Source organism: Amphiura filiformis, chromosome 11, assembly GCF_039555335.1.
Source record: "Amphiura filiformis chromosome 11, Afil_fr2py, whole genome shotgun sequence".
Taxonomy (NCBI): domain Eukaryota; kingdom Metazoa; phylum Echinodermata; class Ophiuroidea; order Amphilepidida; family Amphiuridae; genus Amphiura; species Amphiura filiformis.
In genome coordinates this window covers 6,981,590-6,999,664 of record NC_092638.1, presented here as the reverse complement: position 1 = coordinate 6,999,664, position 18,075 = coordinate 6,981,590, and the positions used below count along the sequence as shown (strand labels likewise).

General features: G+C 39.0%; 1 protein-coding gene across 1 annotated transcript; it reads right to left on the bottom strand.

Annotated features, from left to right (window-relative positions):
* Positions 1-97: 97 nt before the first annotated feature.
* Positions 98-16,429, bottom strand: LOC140163438 (BCAS3 microtubule associated cell migration factor-like). The gene is made up of 15 exons (XM_072186752.1): positions 15,328-16,429; positions 14,608-14,708; positions 13,861-14,003; positions 12,756-12,863; positions 10,907-11,060; positions 9,443-9,526; positions 8,277-8,462; positions 6,579-6,809; positions 5,674-5,767; positions 4,656-4,805; positions 3,801-4,103; positions 2,967-3,156; positions 1,663-1,867; positions 1,257-1,450; positions 98-242 (listed from the first exon to the last, which is right to left on the bottom strand). Exons 1-15 carry the CDS (start codon positions 15,431-15,433, stop codon positions 98-100), a joined length of 2,394 nt encoding a protein of 797 aa, XP_072042853.1. The 5' UTR covers positions 15,434-16,429.
* Positions 16,430-18,075: the final 1,646 nt, after the last annotated feature.

The window sequence follows — 18,075 nt, the reverse complement described above, 5'->3', positions numbered from 1 at the left end:
GGCTGAGTCTTGGCTACAATGACTAGAGGACCTTTGCCTACCCACAGGCTCTGCATAATGCTGCATTTGTGGAGTAGGCATAGACTCACTCTACTATTTACTTACCAGACCCATATTCTATCATAGATGATGAAGTGGCTGAGTCTTGGCTACAATGACTAGAGGACCTTTGCCTACCCATAGGCTCTGCATAATGCTGCATTTGTGGAGTAGGCATAGGCTCTGAACGCAAAGGTTGAATTCTGCAAAGAAAATGTCAGTATTTCTCACTATAATAATTTGCTGATCCAGTGTTAAAAGAGATAGCTACATGTTTTTATCTATTATTCTTAAAATATTTTATTGAGAAACGTTTGCAATATCATTGTTTTCTGGCTGGTTACATTTATTATTATTTATTTTATTGAGAAACGTTTGCAATATCATTGTTTTCTGGCTGGTTACATTTATTATTATTTTTTTATTTAAACTTTCTTTACCCAGGGTAGCTCCTACAATGTCAAACACTGATTTCCAAGGAGGCCCTGCATACATGAGACTATATGTGACCATCCACCACAAAGTGGTAGTAAAGTCGGCTCTGGATCATTTTCAGTTTATTGCAGATTTTGAATGAATGCACTTTCAGCTTCAAAATGACACCTCAACCAGCTTCATCGGACATCTGGAAGTGAAGTTATGGTTGTCAAAGGTCAAATTCCTAATATACTTTACATAGAAATCCATATACTGTTTTTGATTGTATCTCAAAATGCAAAATGCCGACTTTACGACCAGTTTGTGGTGGATGGGCACATATAACATGACTGTAGCAGGCGTAACACCGTACTGCTCAGACCAACTGACAACTGGACTGACTCATCTAAAGTTCAGATAATAATCATTTTATCACAAATTTGTTACATCTACAGACTAGTGTTGGGCTCAATGAGCACTATGGTCTTTATTTCTAAACTTGATGCATATCACAAAACACTTCCCACATTTCGACTGCTCAGTGCCAGAAGTGGGCAAGTGCAATAGCTGCCATTGTAGCTGTCACGTGTAGATGAGTACAATATACTGTATACAAACTGCCAGATGTTCACAGGGCAGCTATTGCACTTCTACTTGTAACCACTACGCTGAATGAAGACGCCGTGATGGGGTCGCAAGCTACGTCTTTGCTCTACTCAGACTCTGAAAAGGTAACTTTTTAAGCTTAAATAAAAACACTATTATAATAATCCCAGTTTTTACTCTAATCTGTTACTAACCTTAGTGATCTGAGATCGATATCATCAGTGGTCATTTCTAGCACTGTTCTTTGGTTTTCCATGCTGTCTGACAGCAATGCTGATGATGTAGCTGACAGGAATGCTGTACTACTTGGTTGTGGAACTGTCTTAAACTGGAATTGTGGGCCCATCCATAGACGTCTGTGTGGTCCTGTGTGAGTGACCATCTCAACCTGGTGAGGATTACAAAAATAAAGTCACAATTTAATTGATACTCTTTATACCGGGTGTCACACTGCATGATCTATCTCATGAGTTGGATCACAGTTGCCGGGTGTCCACACCGCATCACTATGAACCGATCTGTTTCCACTGGGAACATTAACCGGTAACACTCTAAACTAAACCGCATCATATTTCATATTCTTGGTTAATAATAACTCACCTGGGCAAGCCATGGCTCATCAAAGTCACTATCATGACTATGTGGACTAGCACTGAGACTATCTGAGGAGTCACTTTTACTCATTGAGTTGACAAGTTGTCCACCTAGTATATTAGTATAGCCAGTATCCTCTGGAACCTCTGCCATCAGTATTAGAGGGCTGCTTGCTGGTAATGGTGCCTGTACCTCTTGCCAATTAACACCCCTACAAATAAACCAAACCAAAGGAATAGAAACTAGTTAATGATTTTAGTTGTAGAAATTCCATGATTAGGAGAGGTTAGGTGTTTCAATTATTTCTAGTGGATTAATTTACAAGAGAAGTTACCAACATATTATTTAACTCTCTCCACACGAGAGTCAACTGCAGACGACAAATTTGAAAAAAAATTTTAAATTCAAAAATTTTGGAAAGGTAAATTTTCATCATCATATTTGGAATCAGCATGAAAAATGCATTAAAATGAGTACAAACAAGCTTAGTATTGGTTCAGAGGTTCAAGCAATAGCTCTTGATATTTTGAGAAAATATTTCAAAACTTGGGACTTTTTATGTTGAAAGCTATGGCTATACTGTATCTCGTCTCTAGTTGAGAGTAACGCCACTGGCAGATTTGAATCAATGCGTTTACGTGGTTGCGTTGCCAGAGTAAGGACAAATTGCCCTTCTACGCATGTGTATACGCCCCATGGCATTAGGTTAGAAAGCGCGATTCAAATCTGCCACTGCAAAATCCAACATGGCGTTACTCTCAACTTAAGACGAGACAGACTACAGTACGCAGAGCATTACAGAATGTGTGTGGGGTTGAGGAGTTGTGTGTTTGTGTTTATAATGAGATGGACATTTTGTCAGTATTTGCTCGATTAAAATCACACACACACCCCCACACCAAGCATGTCCTTGGTTTTCACACAATTTGGGCAGTGTAGGTGGGGGTGAACATGTATGTTGTGGGAGAGATTGAAGGTAGGTGTATGTAGGTTTGTGAGTAGGGGGACTGCAAAACAGTGATTCTGCATTTTAATTCTGCTTTCAAAATTGACAGTTTATGTCATGTCATAAATCACACGGAACAAACAAACAAGTAAACATTTTTACGCATATATTTGGTGCCTTCTGTTACTCTATATAATGACATATATCATGAATAAAAGTTTATCAACTTAACCCTCTGAGCACTACTGGCCGATCTAACATTGCGTGGTATATTATTCTAACAATGTTGCTGATTGGTCCAATTGATAATGAAAACTTCTTTTTGGCCAATCAACAGGTAGTTCTCATGGGGTTAAATACATACCTTTGTAGATTCCACTGTGTGAGTGGTAATGTGACTAGTTCTAATGGTGCATCATCCACCTTAGATAGCTGTGCACTGGTAGTGGTTACCGTGGAAACACCAGCCTTTGGTTCTAATTGATGTTCTACAACCTGACCATCACAGCTCATGATGTATAGGGATTCTACTATAGAGGACTTGATGATAGCATCTGGGAAAGAAAATTATGTATTGCATTATTAACGCACCAGAATATTTAACTCGGAAAGAAATTACTTGTATTGGTATATTGGTGAATCTACAATGCAAATAAGCTCATTAATATTCATAATGCAGATCACATGATACAAAACTATATAGCACCAGAGGTCACCATTCACTATCACCTACCAAGTTTGAAGTTCATTGGCAGTTGAGTTTAGGGGATAGAGTGAATAACAAATTTTGTACAAATTTATGTTCATTATTTCTTCCACAAAGGACATAGAGAACACAAACATTGCATTGTTGATTGTGCTTTATCCTTCACTTCATAGAGTAAATACGGTAGCACTGAACAAACACCAACTTCATTGTAACTCACCAGTTTTCTCTCTTGGTCCTTTGGCACTACTTCCCATAGCATAGGCCCTGCTATTAGCAAAACATGTACTAATACCCACATAGTCACTGACTGGTGCTTGCCCAGGACAGACACTACATTAGCTATTGACTCACCAGTTTTCTCTCTAGGTCCTTTGGCATGCACTACTTCCCATAGCATAGGCCCTGCTATTAGTAAAACATGTACTGATACTCACATAGTCACTGACTGGTGCCTGCCCAGGACAGACCCTACATTAGCTAATGACTCACCTGTTTTCTCTCTTGGTCCTTTGGCACTACTTCCCATAGCATAGGCCCTGCTATTAGCAAAACATGTACTAATACCAACATAGTCACTGACAGGTGCCTGCCCAGGACTGCGTACCCTCGTTGAGTTGGTGCTGCTCATGCCGGTAACAGACCCAACATTAGCTAATGGATTCAGATGCTTGATCTGGGCTAGTGGTGCTATGGTTGCCGGTTTAGGGTATGGCGGCAGGCGTGGGTTACCCATGGTGGCGTTGAGGGCGCTCTGCTGGTTTAATGATGAAAACGAGTCGGGTGTATGAAAACCTGAAAAGATAAATTGTGAAAATTAGAAATTTGTTGACATCTTTAACCTGATTTTCCCAACTGGAATTGTTGGATAGGGTCAGTACCTTGGTCAGTCTACATTAAAAATAACCTTCACAGGCAGGATCATCTCCTGTTTTTGTAAGACTAGACTGTGACAATTAGTAATAGCCAAGAGGGTTTCAATTATCTAAAATTCCATGACAGTAAAACTGGCTGGGCTGAAACAAACATCTCCACACACAAACCCAAATGACAATGTTCAGAATGTTGTTAACTTGAAAAGTCATTTGGTCCTGTAATTATAACACTTACGACCACAAAATTTTGGTAGTTGCAGACAAGTGTGCCCTGTTTATCACCTAAATAGAATGGGTCACATCAGGATCATGTGATGCTATATATGCCATTTGATGAGAGAACAAGGTGTGGGTGTTTTATAGCTTTTCATGGTGTGATTCAATCAGCTATCACAACACCACTTCCTTATGTATTGTATGCACTAAAGTGACAAAGTGTTGTGCTTTCTGAAAACTAGTGTAAGCAGTATACCTTGCGATGTAGGGCTTTCAGAGAGGCCTGCTGTGTGGACTGGGCTACCTCTTCCTGCCTCTTCTAATTCTTCCAGCCCAGCACTCTTGTGGAAACGACTCTCCTTGTTTACAATCTTGGCTGATGTGTGTGTTCTTGCTCCTACAGATCCTGTAAAATTATAATCATATGAAATTCCTCAATAATTATAAGCAAAGCTTGTAGAAAAATTGTTCACAAAATTAAATAAATTAAATAAATTTTTATATATAAATTATTATAAACATGTACACCTCACATTGTTAGGGTAATTGCCATAAGTGTAAGGTGTAAACTGTTATTAGTGAAGCTGACAAGAAAATAGTTATAAGACTGTGAATGAATGTATAAATCTCTACAATGTATCAAGTATAAGTTTGAATAGTACATCTACATCTAGGGGGCACGGTGGTGCAGCGGTACAGCTCTACGTCGAAATCGGAGGGTTGTGAGATCGAGCCCTGGCGTTGCCATCTTGTTGCGTACTTGGGCAAGGCGCTTTACCTCATTTGCCTCTCTCTGCCCAGGGATGAAATGGCAAGCTGTTAGGAAAATTGTCCATTGAGTGCCGCCCAAAGGTATAAGCATGCCTTGGGGATGACGGCAGCTGACATATTCTAACGACAGCAGAACAAATGCTAAACACTTTGATTCATGTGAAAGGCTGTATAAATAAATGCCAACATTTATTTATTTTTATCTAAAATCAAAGCTTAACCACTCTTACCAAATATGTTTATTTTGAACAAGGTTCAATGCTTAAGCTTGACATCATGGCATACTATGCCATGACTATGCTTGAAAAAAAATTAGCATTTAAGCTTATCATTTGGAAAATTTGTAGAACAAAAATTAATACAAAAATTTTTTTCAATAAAGGTGGAAGTAATAATTTTACTGGATTTTTTACATGACAAGCTAAGTCTGGTACAATTTCAAAAAATGAAATGAAATGTGTGCAGCTTAATGGAACAAACTTTTCAGCCTAAGAATGACCTACCTCCATATGGTGTAATAGGAAAGATATGTGTAGTCTCTCTCATAGTAGTAACAGCCACCCATCGACTGTCATTAGTAAATGATATATCTTGCACCTATATAACAAGATATACAAAGTAAAAAATATTATTATACCAAATTTAACCAAATATTTGATCATTTTATTTCAACATAGACTGCCACGATGAGTGTGCTACATATTGTTTCCATATGGACTCTTGAATGTAAACAGTAGAGATTGGGACAGCCGGTAACTACATGTGCAGATGTGACACTCACTCTGCACACTGAACAACATACTTTTAAGTATGTTGTTAAAATGTCTTTCCAAATTTGAAGCATTTTGTGCTAAGGGAGAATGGGAAGACTGTCCCCTAGGCCATTCATTTTTAGGTAACATTTTAAAGGAAATGATGAAAATTAATGTTAAATCATCTCTTTTGGGAATTTTACCCACCTGCTTTCACATGGAGAGAGTTGAAATTTGAATTCAGTGTATAGTTCCTGTTAACTGAATTTTTCCCCCAAATTAACACCCTCCAATATTATCTATAAATGAATTAGACTATATTAAAAAAGATGCGTCTCAACTTCCTTTGGGCTAAAACCTGAAGTGCTATGCATTTTTTTAAATCACCAAAAGGCAAAATCTGGGTCAGTCATGCCTGCAGAACAGGTTATTTGTTGCATCACCTAAACATAAAATAAATGATTTACCTTAGCAACCGTGTCTCCTCTATAAAGTACATAGAGATGATGCGCTGCAGCCTGTGATGACCCACATGGATGATTCAAAATACGAAATACATGGAATGTATGACCCTGTGCACCGACTGTGGTAAGTAACATACCGCTAGGATCAAAGGCTAATGCTGCTATAGGCTCATATATTATCCTATGACTTACCTTAGCAACCGTGTCTCCTCTATAGAGTACATATAGATGATGCGCTGCAGCCTGTGATGACCCACATGGATGATTCAATATGCGAAATACATGGAATGTATGACCTTGTGCACCGACTGTAGTGAGTAACATACCGCTAGGATCAAAGGCTAATGCTGCTATAGGCTCATTGATATGAGCTACAAAATGGGCTACGATAGCGTCACAGCTTACATCCTCCGCAACATTGAACTGAAAATATTTTTAAAAATGAGAAAGAATTGATTATGAACAGTACAAATAAATATCCCAGTGATGAAATATCTTGATTGGTGTACTTTGGAAAAAGAAACTGGTTTTAACAGCAATTCTTATTCAATGGGTGCGTCTTGTAAAGAATTCACGTAATTTGATTGGTTTTCTGGTGTATAATATCTCACAATAGTTGATAGTGATATTAGTCAGGGCGCGCGCCACAAAGCAACAGCGGCACGATTGTTGCTCCTCAATGATCGCACGATAATGCATTCGCGTAATACACGTATGCGAGAACTAAAACGCGATTCGGCGGCTTAGATGTTCGTGATGGTTTCGCTTCATTTAAAACAACGGGATGTCCTCAAAAAGTAACTTTATTTTTTTCTGAAAAAAAGGCAGTTTTTCTCGAAAAAATTACATTAAAACTGAATAAGAATGAGAATAAAGATAGATTTTGTCTTTTGCCTATCAATATCGTGTCATAATGGATGGGCTGGCCAATATTTTTATCGTAGTTGGCCAGCCCATCCATTATGACACGATATTGGATATGCAAAAGACAAAATCCTATCTTTTATTCTCTAAAACCATTTGCCTTATTTATGCATTGCAAGTGTCATGATTTCTTTTTTGACGGATTGCTTGTTCCCCCCCCCCTCCTTTGTGAGTAATGTGACTACAGTTTCTGCCAAAGAAGAACGGAAGTTGTTTAACGTGCACAACATAAACACGAAAGTGGGGTTCTGATTGGCTGATTCAATCATCTGACAATCATCTGGCCGATTACATGTCAAAACATTGAACGGCGCAAACATATCTCCGTGTATGTCGCTCATTAATAGGGCGCACACGTCAATCTGAGAAAGGGACTGTTGTTCTTCTCTGAAACAAAGTGTAATTTGTGTTACCAATACAATTTGTACATTTATTTTGTGAGGTTATTTCATAGCAAACTGTATGTTATGAAAACCTATTCAAATATTGATATTCTTTAATCTTTTCCTGTAAACTTTTGATAAGAGCTTATTTTAAGTGTACATCGCATATTTACTGCGTTGAAACACACTTGTCTCTGATTGGCTGCTGAGGCGATCCTACTGTTGCATAGTGGAAATTTGTGAACTTGCGCCGTACACGTTGATAGCTACCACTTTGCAACATCACGGTAGTACACGCTCGTCAAAGGTTTACAGCAAAATATTACAGCTATATAATTTTAGATTGTTTATAAACAGCAACCGTTGTGTGTTAATTCAAATCCTTGGCTTCTCATAACTTTTACTTTCTATAGTTGCACTAACTTATGCTGTTAAACCTCCTGAAGTATAGCAACAGGTGTTCAATTTCATCTATAATAAAAATGCACTTCAATGATAGACAGAATGACAGCCAGAGAGACAGTCGGACGGACAGACAAATAAACAGACAGACAAAAAATCCGAAACCTAAAATGTCACTTACCTCTCCCTCTATGGCCAGTGTATCAATAACAGACACAACCCCAGGGTACCCATTCTTGTTATTAATTGCAGTTTGATTCTCAACTAATGACTCTGTCCTGGGTGGGGATGAGGCAGTGGTTTGACGAGATGATGTGGCTAGCTTGCCTAAAGACTCACTGAATACTGATATACCTTTTGTGATTGCCTGTGGAAGTAATGAGAAAAGATGACTTAATTCATAAGCTTCTGTAAAAGTGACAAATTTTAACACTATACTAAAATGCAGAAAACCTTTGACGAGTGCGTATTGTAAGGATACATCGCGTATTTACTGCGTTGCACGCACTTGTCTCTGATTGGCTGCTGAGGCGATCTGTTGTTGCCGAGTGGAAATTTATGAATGAACTGTGCGCCGTACGCGTTGTTAGCGCCGAATTTGCAACATCACGGTAGTCGCGCTCGTAAAAGGTTTTCTGCATTTTAGTATAATAATGTGCTCCAACAATTTCAAACATACATGTATTTGCTTGTTTTTAACTTTGCTAATTTCCAGTTTGCTGCATAGACGTGCACAATATGTTAATTTCCTACAAGCTTTGTACAGCGTGCAACATGTGAAAATTAATGATGTGCAATACTACGATATTACATCTATAAGTGTATTTTTATGTGTGATTTAATTAAGTTTGGCAATGATCTGGATGAAAGTTTAAGTTAGACTAGGTTTTGTCCATGCAATTTTGCAATCATGACAGCCAGCATATGCCAGTTTTAAGCTTACTCAAATGATATGGCATGGACATTTCTGCATTCAGACAGACAGTTGTTAAGTTATGGGTCAGAATAGGTCAAGGTTAGTACTGGAAGTACCATGGTGCATTTACAACAGCCATATCCTATATGTATTGAAATAAAAAATTTTTTTGATAAACTTCTATTAATTAATTTTCAACTGAAGAAGTCACAATCTAATCTAATCTAGACAAAAGCTTTATACTTGTTCGACTGCAAACCTGTTGAAACCCTAAAGTTGCCCTGTTACTTTAAAATTGATAAGCTATGTACATATGGCTGTGACCTTATTACACTGCCTCTTTGCACTCCATAATGAGTCAAGTACTCTGGTATTAGGGGTAGGACTAAGGATAATATATTATGTAGAGGCAAGGGTAGTGTGAATCTTACCTTTGCTGCATGTATGACTGTAGCTTTATATGATTGCATTGTTTCTTTGCACACACCACCACCTGACTGATGTACATGGACCAACTGAAAGAAACAAAACTAGACTTAGCTGTGGTCTAAGACCACGAACACAGCCGTGTTGTGACCCCTTAATGACCTTTGACCCCAAAATATATGAAAACCCCATAGACATTGGCTAATGTCAATGTATGCGTGCACGTGGCATTACTTTGCCATGTTATTTGTGGCAGAAGGGGCATTTTGAAGGTTTTTCGTGTCAGACCGGAAGTGACCCCTTAATGACCTTTGACCTCAGATCTGTGTACACCTCATAGACACTGGGTAATAACAATACATGTGTGTAAGTGGCATCACTGTCCTGCGTAATTTGTGGGAGAAGATGCATTTTAAAGGTATTTCGCTTTTATACCGAAATGGCCCCTTAATGACCTTTTGACCCCAAATAAAAAAAAAATACCATATATACATTGGTTAAAGACAATTCATGTGTGAACATACCATCACTCTCCTATGTTTTTCTTAGCTAATAAATTGTTTTGAAGATATTTCGATTTATACCGGAAGTAACCCCTTAATGACCTTTGACCCCAAATCTGTTTACACCCCATAGACACTGGGTAATAACAATGCATGTGTGCAAGTGGCGCCGCTGTCCTCCGTATGCTGTGGGTGACGATGCATTTTTCGTTACCGTGACCCCTTAATGAGCTTTGACCCCAAATAAAAAAATACCACATATACATTGGGTGACTGCAGATGATATGTGAACATACCGTTACTGTGCTATGTTTTACTTAGCTAATAAAAATTTGTGAAGGTTTTTCGTTTTATACCGGAAGTGACCCCTTAATGACCTTTGACCCCAAATCTGTGTACACTACATAGACACTGTGTAATAACAATGCATGTGTGCAAGTGGGGTCGCTGTCCTACGTAAGCTGTGGGAGAAGATGCATTTTTAGTTAAAATCACGTTTTTGACCCCTACTAACGTCACGGCTGTGTAATAATTAGATAATGTTTATTTTGATATAGCTATGCAGCCATGTCGGAATCTATAAATACAATGTAATGCATGGATACTACAGAGAAAGATACTAGTTTGTGGGCATGGACGACACCGTCTATAAATGTTTTAATCCTAGCACTGCCATAATGATGGTTTGGCTGAGAGTGTCGATGTGTCCTGGAAAATACACAACGGTTAACAAACAGTGCAGTGTGAGACCTGGACCTCATAGAAATTCAAAGATTGGGAAAGTTGAAGAAAGCAAGGGCTCCCCATGTTGCAGGCATATTCAGGGGGCCTTGTACTCTATTATACAACAGAAAGCTTGCTGCTTCATATTTCTCTGATTAATGTGAAGGGACCAGTGCCTCCACACCCACCCTCGTATAGTTTTATCTTGCCATGGTCATTTGGTAATTACTGAGCTTCACTTACCTTCCTATCAGCATATGCCAGCCATCTTGTGCCAAGAGCCATAGGGTTGAGATTAGGTCCAGTAGCAGGATAACAGCTTGTTATACAGAATACACTCTTGAAGGTGACTGCATCAAAGGCTGCTACCTTCTCTTGTAAAGCTATAACTATCAACCTATATGGAAATAAATAGATAAAATCAGTTCAAAGCAGCTATTAAAATATCACATCTTGTTGGAAAACTTTGGTTCCCATATGGTGCCTGACTTGTTTGAGCCTTATCATGGTATGCAGTGTGGGGGATAATGCATTATTAATGCATGACAGGTTATGTCTTTGATTACAAACTTAAACATGATATGGTGTGTTGTTCATGATTTGCTCTATTTGCTCTTTGTTCAGTAGTATTGTTCACCAATTAGTCTTCAAGTGTTGTTCTCCTAACAAAGCTAAGCTTATCCAAGGAGTAAGGTGATGATGCTTATAAATGTGCAGAGTGCAGAACAACAAACGGTGCGAGTAAAAAGAACAGGAGAGCTGATTAGATGACTTGTGAGTAACAGTAGGCTGCAAGACCCTCACTGCTGGCAGAGCTGTGGCCTGGAAAACGTTGACAGATGGTGCTGCAACTGCTTCTGCAGGTAGCTTGTTCCAAGTAGGAATTGTACTCACAAAGAGTATAATTTTGTAGGTGCTGCGAGTAGCCAACACTGGAAGGTAGCGTAGATTGTGTGATCTTCCAGAGGTTGGGTGAAGCTTGATGTTTGGTGGAAAGCTGATGTTTACTAGACCATGATGGATTTTATAAAACATTGTGCATTGAGACATCACTCTTCTAGTGGCTAACTAGTTGAATATGTATGATGTTATGGAGCAGGGCTTAGGGTTAATTGATTAGAATAGGTCAGTTGCTTTTGTTAACAACTTGCCCGCCAGCATTTCCAAAGATTACTTAAATGTGTTTACTATATATTTTGCCATTCGAGTTTTGTTTGCAAGTACTAACTGTGCAACAACTTGCCCACACTCTACAACTCCATTGGGAAAGTGTCCAATTACCACTGGGAAAGTGTGCAATTTGAGCCTCGCTTTGGAATGACGGGAAATCCTTGTGTATGCAGCAAGTCTCAGTCAAGTAATCAAGTTATTTTGTGATCATGAATTAAGAGTCCAGGGGTCCATTTCACTAAACTTCATGAAGGTTCGTAAGTCTCAAAATTGTTTGTAACTTACAACAAATCATAAGTTCCATTTCACTAAGCTTACTAACGAACTATACCATTCATAAGTAATAGGGATTTATTATAAGGACCCTTCGTAAAGTTACGTCTAGTATTGGGTATTCGTAACTTTACGAATGATTACTTGAGTTACGGAGGGTTAAAAGCATGCACGTATTTTTTTGGGGGCTTTGGGGCCAGCCCGGGATCAAAGTAGGGGGCCGCAAAAAGCGAAGGCGGCGGAAGAAGAAGGGCGGAAAAAACAGGGCGGCAAAAACGAAGGGGCGGCAAAACGAATTAGCAAAGAAAATAGGGCGCCAAAAATTTAAAAATTATAAAAATTGTGAAAAAGGTTGCTTTTGTGACGCTTAGCGCTTATAATCCTTTTTTTTTTTTTTTTTTTTTTGCTCTTCACTTTTTCAAACGACCGTGAAAAAATTAACAACCTTTTCGGGCTGTTAATGAAGGGGCGGCAAAATTGTTTCTTTTTCAGCCCCCCGGGGTTGGGGCGGCCACGGTACGCCACTGAAAAGTTTAGTGAAATGGACCCCTGGCCTGTGTTGATGTACTACCATACCCTCTGGCAATCCTGATAAACTTCTGGATTTTGAAATGTTAATTTGTAACTTTTAAAAAACAAATCTACTTACCTCTTATTACATAGGACATCACACACTGGTGTTTTGAATGTAATTGTGTGTACTGTCTCCCCAGTCTTCAAGGATAGTAAACCTACTGAACAAAATGGCTGACTGGAACTGAAATATAACAAAGTGATGGGATGTGCTGAAATAATTATGAATGTTACTAACACATAGGGAGTCCGCTCTGAAGAAATTGACTTTTCCGGTAAATCCCATAATTCCTTGCGGTTAGACCCGAGATGTCATCACTTGATGTCACATTGATGCGCACATCATTTAGCAAACACATTACTGCTCATGACATCAAATGACAACATCTCAGGTTTAACTGCAAGGAATTGTGGGATTTACCGAAATGGTCAATTTGTGACACTATAGTCTGTATATCTTCCTCGAGTCAATAACATGGATATTGTTTTTTATTGTATCACTAAATGTAGTGATGAGAAGTATATAAAAGCATACATTATCAGAAAGGAAATGATGCGAGGATCCAACTAGCATAACAGATTCCTGCAAAAATTAACAGTTTTGGAGAAAATCTCAAAATTTGATTTTACTTTACTGACTCGGGGAAGTATTATGGACTATAGCAGCTTGTGTTCATCGGTTTTCTAGAATCCCACCTGCTGGAGCAATTTCACTCAAAACTGGGATAAGAATGTTTGAGTGATGACAGGTCTTAATATGAAGTAGAAAACCCTATGTGTTAATTGAACCATCAAGCCCATGTAAGCTGGCATGGGGTTAGTACTCCAAAGAATCTTCTTGCAATAAAATGGAACCAGCCATTACTGCATAGCTATACACAGAAATATGTGTGTAACTGTTCTTAATGCATTGACACAAATTGCTCGAAATGCATTTATCAAAGGCCAAGTGTTACTGGTTCATTGCCATGTGAATATTTAATGGGATAGTCCAGTTGAAAGCCATACACCCCTATGGAAAACATCCACACAGGGAATGTGAATTTCAAATGGGGTTACTTTACTCCATTTGAAATCTATACCTCCTGTGTGGGAGATAAAGGTCAAGTCTTCCATAGGAGATGCATGGATTTCATCCGGAATAGTCCAATACATTCATGATAGCATTATAGCTTTATTACCTTGCTCCATCGCACACCGCTAAAAGTGGTCTCTTCTCATGGTATTGCATTTTAGAGGTGCTACCATGAGGGGTGGGTAAAATACGCAAAATTCTAACTGGTCCTCGACGTAACGACAACACCTCCTGAGCCTCACCACTTGCCTGTCACAACAAAAAACACATGCATATAATGATTAATTTAGATTATCATTGAAATTAGCATACAGTGCACTGTACACTGTGCAGAAGATAGTAGAAATAAAAGTGGTAGTCTAGCACCAGCAGGTTAGATAAGCATTATGTCTCACCATGGACTATGAAATTCTAAGCAGTATTTGAATGGAAGTAGGGAAGCGAGTATAAGAAAGCTAGTAAGCAAATAATACAAGGGTGAAAGAGAGGGAGAGGAGGTAGGGAAAGGGAAAGAGGGGAGGAGAGGGTGGGAATAGAGGGATGTGAAGGAAGGGGAGGGAGGGAGGGAATGAGGGAGGAAGGAGAGGAGTTGGTGGATGGGAGAGGGAAGAGGAATGGGGGAATGGGAGGGAAGGAAAGAAAGAAAGAAAGAGAAAGAAAGAAAGAAAGAAAGAAAGAAAGAAAGAAAGAAAGAAAGAAAGAAAGAAAGAAAGAAAGAAAGAAAGAAAGAAAGAAAGAAAGAAGGAAGGAAGGAAGGAAGGAAGGAAGGAAGGAAGGAAGGAAGGAAGGAAAAAACAGGAAGGAAGGCAAACAGGAAGGAAGGAATATAACATAATTTGTTGTATTCACTTACAGGCAGACTCCATATTTGTACTCCATTGCTGTAGCCAAGTAATAAGAATAAAGGCGGCTCTGGTCCTTCAAGCTCCACATACTGCATATTCTGTACAAGCTCTAGAAAATCATCAAAAGAAATACACATCTACATGTATAAGATTATGTTTGATAAGCCTCCACATCACTGTGGTCTGTACAAAAATAAACCAAAGCAAATGAAACTGTGATAGCTGCAAAATGCCTCCACAATTACTGATCTGCCTTGGCCGTTTTATGGACATTTGATTGATTGGGTCATGAATAGAGATCACCTTCACATTATATCACACTCCCTTTCGTATGGTGTTCGTCAGGTAAAAGTGTAAGTGACCCTGCTTCAAGGTAGGTTCAGAATATTCTTCAAATACAGATCCGCTCAGATCTACAAGTACCTTCACAGATCACAAACGATCACACCTATTTCGAACCCAGAACTCACCACCGAACATTTGCAGACCGTGCTTTTACATGCTATGCACCTCGTCAATGGAACCGCTACAAACATATCAGAAATGCAAACTCTCTTCTCATTTTCAAAAGACTCTTGAAATGCCATTTGTTTAATGTTGCCTATGGACTGTAATTTTATTTGGTTTAAGTGTTTATCAGCGCCTTAGTACAATTGTTTGGTTTTAGGCGCTATATAAATTTCAGTTGTATTGTATTGTATTGTATTCCCTTTGAATTAGCATCTCACCTGTGGTGTCAACCTGTTCAAACTTCACCCATAAAATCTTATCCTTGACATCTTCTGGTTTGCTACCACTGTATGCTTCATGGAAGAAATCCACCACAGTAGCCATGTGATTTACCACTGGAAAGTAACAACACAAGAAAACAAATATCAAACTCTTTATCAAACTCTCTTTGGGATGGCTTCAATACCCAACCGCTGGTTGACGGACACCACCCTGACAGAACAGGTAATTGGGCCTGGTTTGACCTATTGTTTGGTACATTTTCCTTCCAGGGTGCAGGTTGTTGTCTGGTGGATGGGTTTTGAAGTCATGTGGCCTGGGTGTGTGCCATTTCAAGTATCTGATGCCAAATTTGGAACATATTCCCACATGTAGATAACCTGATTGATAGCCTAATCCCCCCAAGATGTTACCCCCATCAAAGTTGAGATTTTGGCATCTGAAGAAAGCTCACACACAAATATTATCCTCATAATTTTAGGGCTGAGATCTATTCCTTTAGACTGTATGGGGAGAGTGAGTGAGTTGGTGCAGCGGTTGTTCCAATGCCTTGTACCACTGTATGTGTGTGAAATTGGCAGACTTGAAGTCCATGTACAAAGACTAGAAATTACATTTCAAATGTACACCAAGGTATTCTTCCCTGACTATTTCACTTACCATGTCACTGTTGCCCTAAACTTGTTTCAAATAAGCTTCCTTGGTTGTATTATGTCTGGAAACCTTTGGTTCAAATTTGTAGTAATAATCCTGAAATTATGTGTCCTGCTTGTAACTTGCAACATGCCTGAAATGGTGGTGATCAAACTGGCTCCCAAAGTGTCTGACAAAACAATCCCTTAACCTTTTGACCTTTCACAGAGGTGTGTCTTATTCTACCAATACCCTGAACTGAGGCTGTGACTATGAGATACTTCATACATAATGTATGCATAACCTACATGACCTAGTCCATGTGCTTTACTGCCACATCAGCAGAAATGAGTGTAGTCTCTTGCTAAACATGCATTGGCTGCACATGCATAACATGTGCTCTCACAAGCTTTGTTGAAGGTTTTGAAAGGTCATGTTTTGGCACATATACAGTGAGCATGTTCAGCTGGACACAGTGAGTACAAATTGGGGATCATATTTTTCAGATATGGAATAAGGGTTTTTAGTGCATTTTGAAGGTGGTAGGTGTGTGGGAATTCTCATAACTGGTGCAGATATCATGTTTTGGAATGTAAACAACTTTGACAGCTTGTCCACCTTATATCTTACTTTGGTGTTATGCTGGGCAAGTCATACTGACGTGACTTGCCCACACTGGGTATAGCACCACTGAGTCCCAGGTTCAAGGTCTGGCTGTGCCCAAGGACTGTATAGTGCACTTTGTTTGTCCCGATCCATGCTCGCTCTCACAGGTTTTCTCCAGATCTCTGGTTTCCTTGGGCTTTCAAACTGTTTGGTTATCAAAACTTCCTTCACCCAAAGGAAATATGTACAGATAATTGGTGGAAGTGCGGATAGGTTTGCACCGGATTTGACTGCAACTGGCCTAGTTGATACAATCTGATTCTGATGATTCACCGTAAATCCAAAATTTATCTTACCTTATTGGTTGTGGTCTGACTACCATAGCACCACCCTTGACTGCACGACGACTCGGTGACTCGTACGCCATCTTGTTCGGTGGACTTACTGTCAGAAAATGTAAAAAGAGAACAAATGACTCCCATTATTTGGCTGTGAAAAAAGTGAAAAGTTTTGGTGTAAAAACAACATGCTTTTAAAAAGCTTCATAAACCAACATCACTTCATATTGAAAAGAGGATTTAATGATCTTCAGTCTTCAGTGGGTGGCTTCCTATAACAGTTCGTTGAGCTAAACTGGAAGTGGGTTGTTTGGACCTCACAGTCGGTGCGGTGCTAAAAACATAAATTTGGTACTGTACATCAGAAGGTGCGAGTAAAAAGTGGGCAGAGACTGAGCAGGAACAAAATTGTCAGTGCAATTTATTATGTTTTATTTTAGCAAATTTTAGCAACTGACTTAAATAATCCCAAGTGACAGTGTAACTTAAAGGGGTACTAGACCACTGGTCAATTTTGTGCCTATTTTTGCATTTTTCTCAAAAATTATAGCGCATAGGTGACAAGTAAGATATGTATATTATAGGGGCAAGAACTACGACTACTGCACTGAAAATTTAGCACTTTAAGGCAAGTAGTTATTGATTTATTGATCAAATATTGGTTTTCCCTCATTTTTGACTGTAACTCCACAACTGTTGTCTGTGCTGAAATAAAATTTCCCGTGCAGTAGTTGTAGTCCTTGCCCCTATAATATATCTTATTTGTCACCAATGCGCTATATTAATTTTTGAGAAAAATGAAAAAATAGGCACAAAATTGGGCAGGGGTGTAGTACCCCTTAAGGTGTTGCACTGCCGGCTGGGAGAATACGATCGGAGAGAGCTCGAGCCTTGGGCTTGGGTGAGAATTCTATAACTTCCCCTCCCAAAATGGTCCTGTACGGTCGGAAATCCTATAATTGTGTTCAGTTACTTTACAGAATAAAATTGTAGAATTTCTTCTCACCCCATACACTGCTTAGCATGTGCAGATCATGATATAGGATATAAGTACAAAAATGTAGTGTGTGTGCAATAAGCCAAATCGGCATTGGAAGTTTGCAATGCATTGTGGGACAGTTTTTGCTGCTTTGGGACACTTTGACCTCTGACCTATTGGTAAAATTCAGA

Excerpts from the sequence above, each read along its gene's own strand:
- LOC140163438 (XM_072186752.1), bottom strand. The coding sequence starts at position 15,433 with ATGGCTACTGTGGTGGATTTCTTCCATGAAGCATACAGTGGTAGCAAA. Across the intron at positions 8,463-9,442 it reads CAGTCATACATGCAGCAAAG|GCAATCACAAAAGGTATATC; the intron begins GTAAGATTCACA and ends TTACTTCCACAG. Across the intron at positions 6,810-8,276 it reads CACTGGCCATAGAGGGAGAG|TTCAATGTTGCGGAGGATGT; the intron begins GTAAGTGACATT and ends AAATATTTTCAG.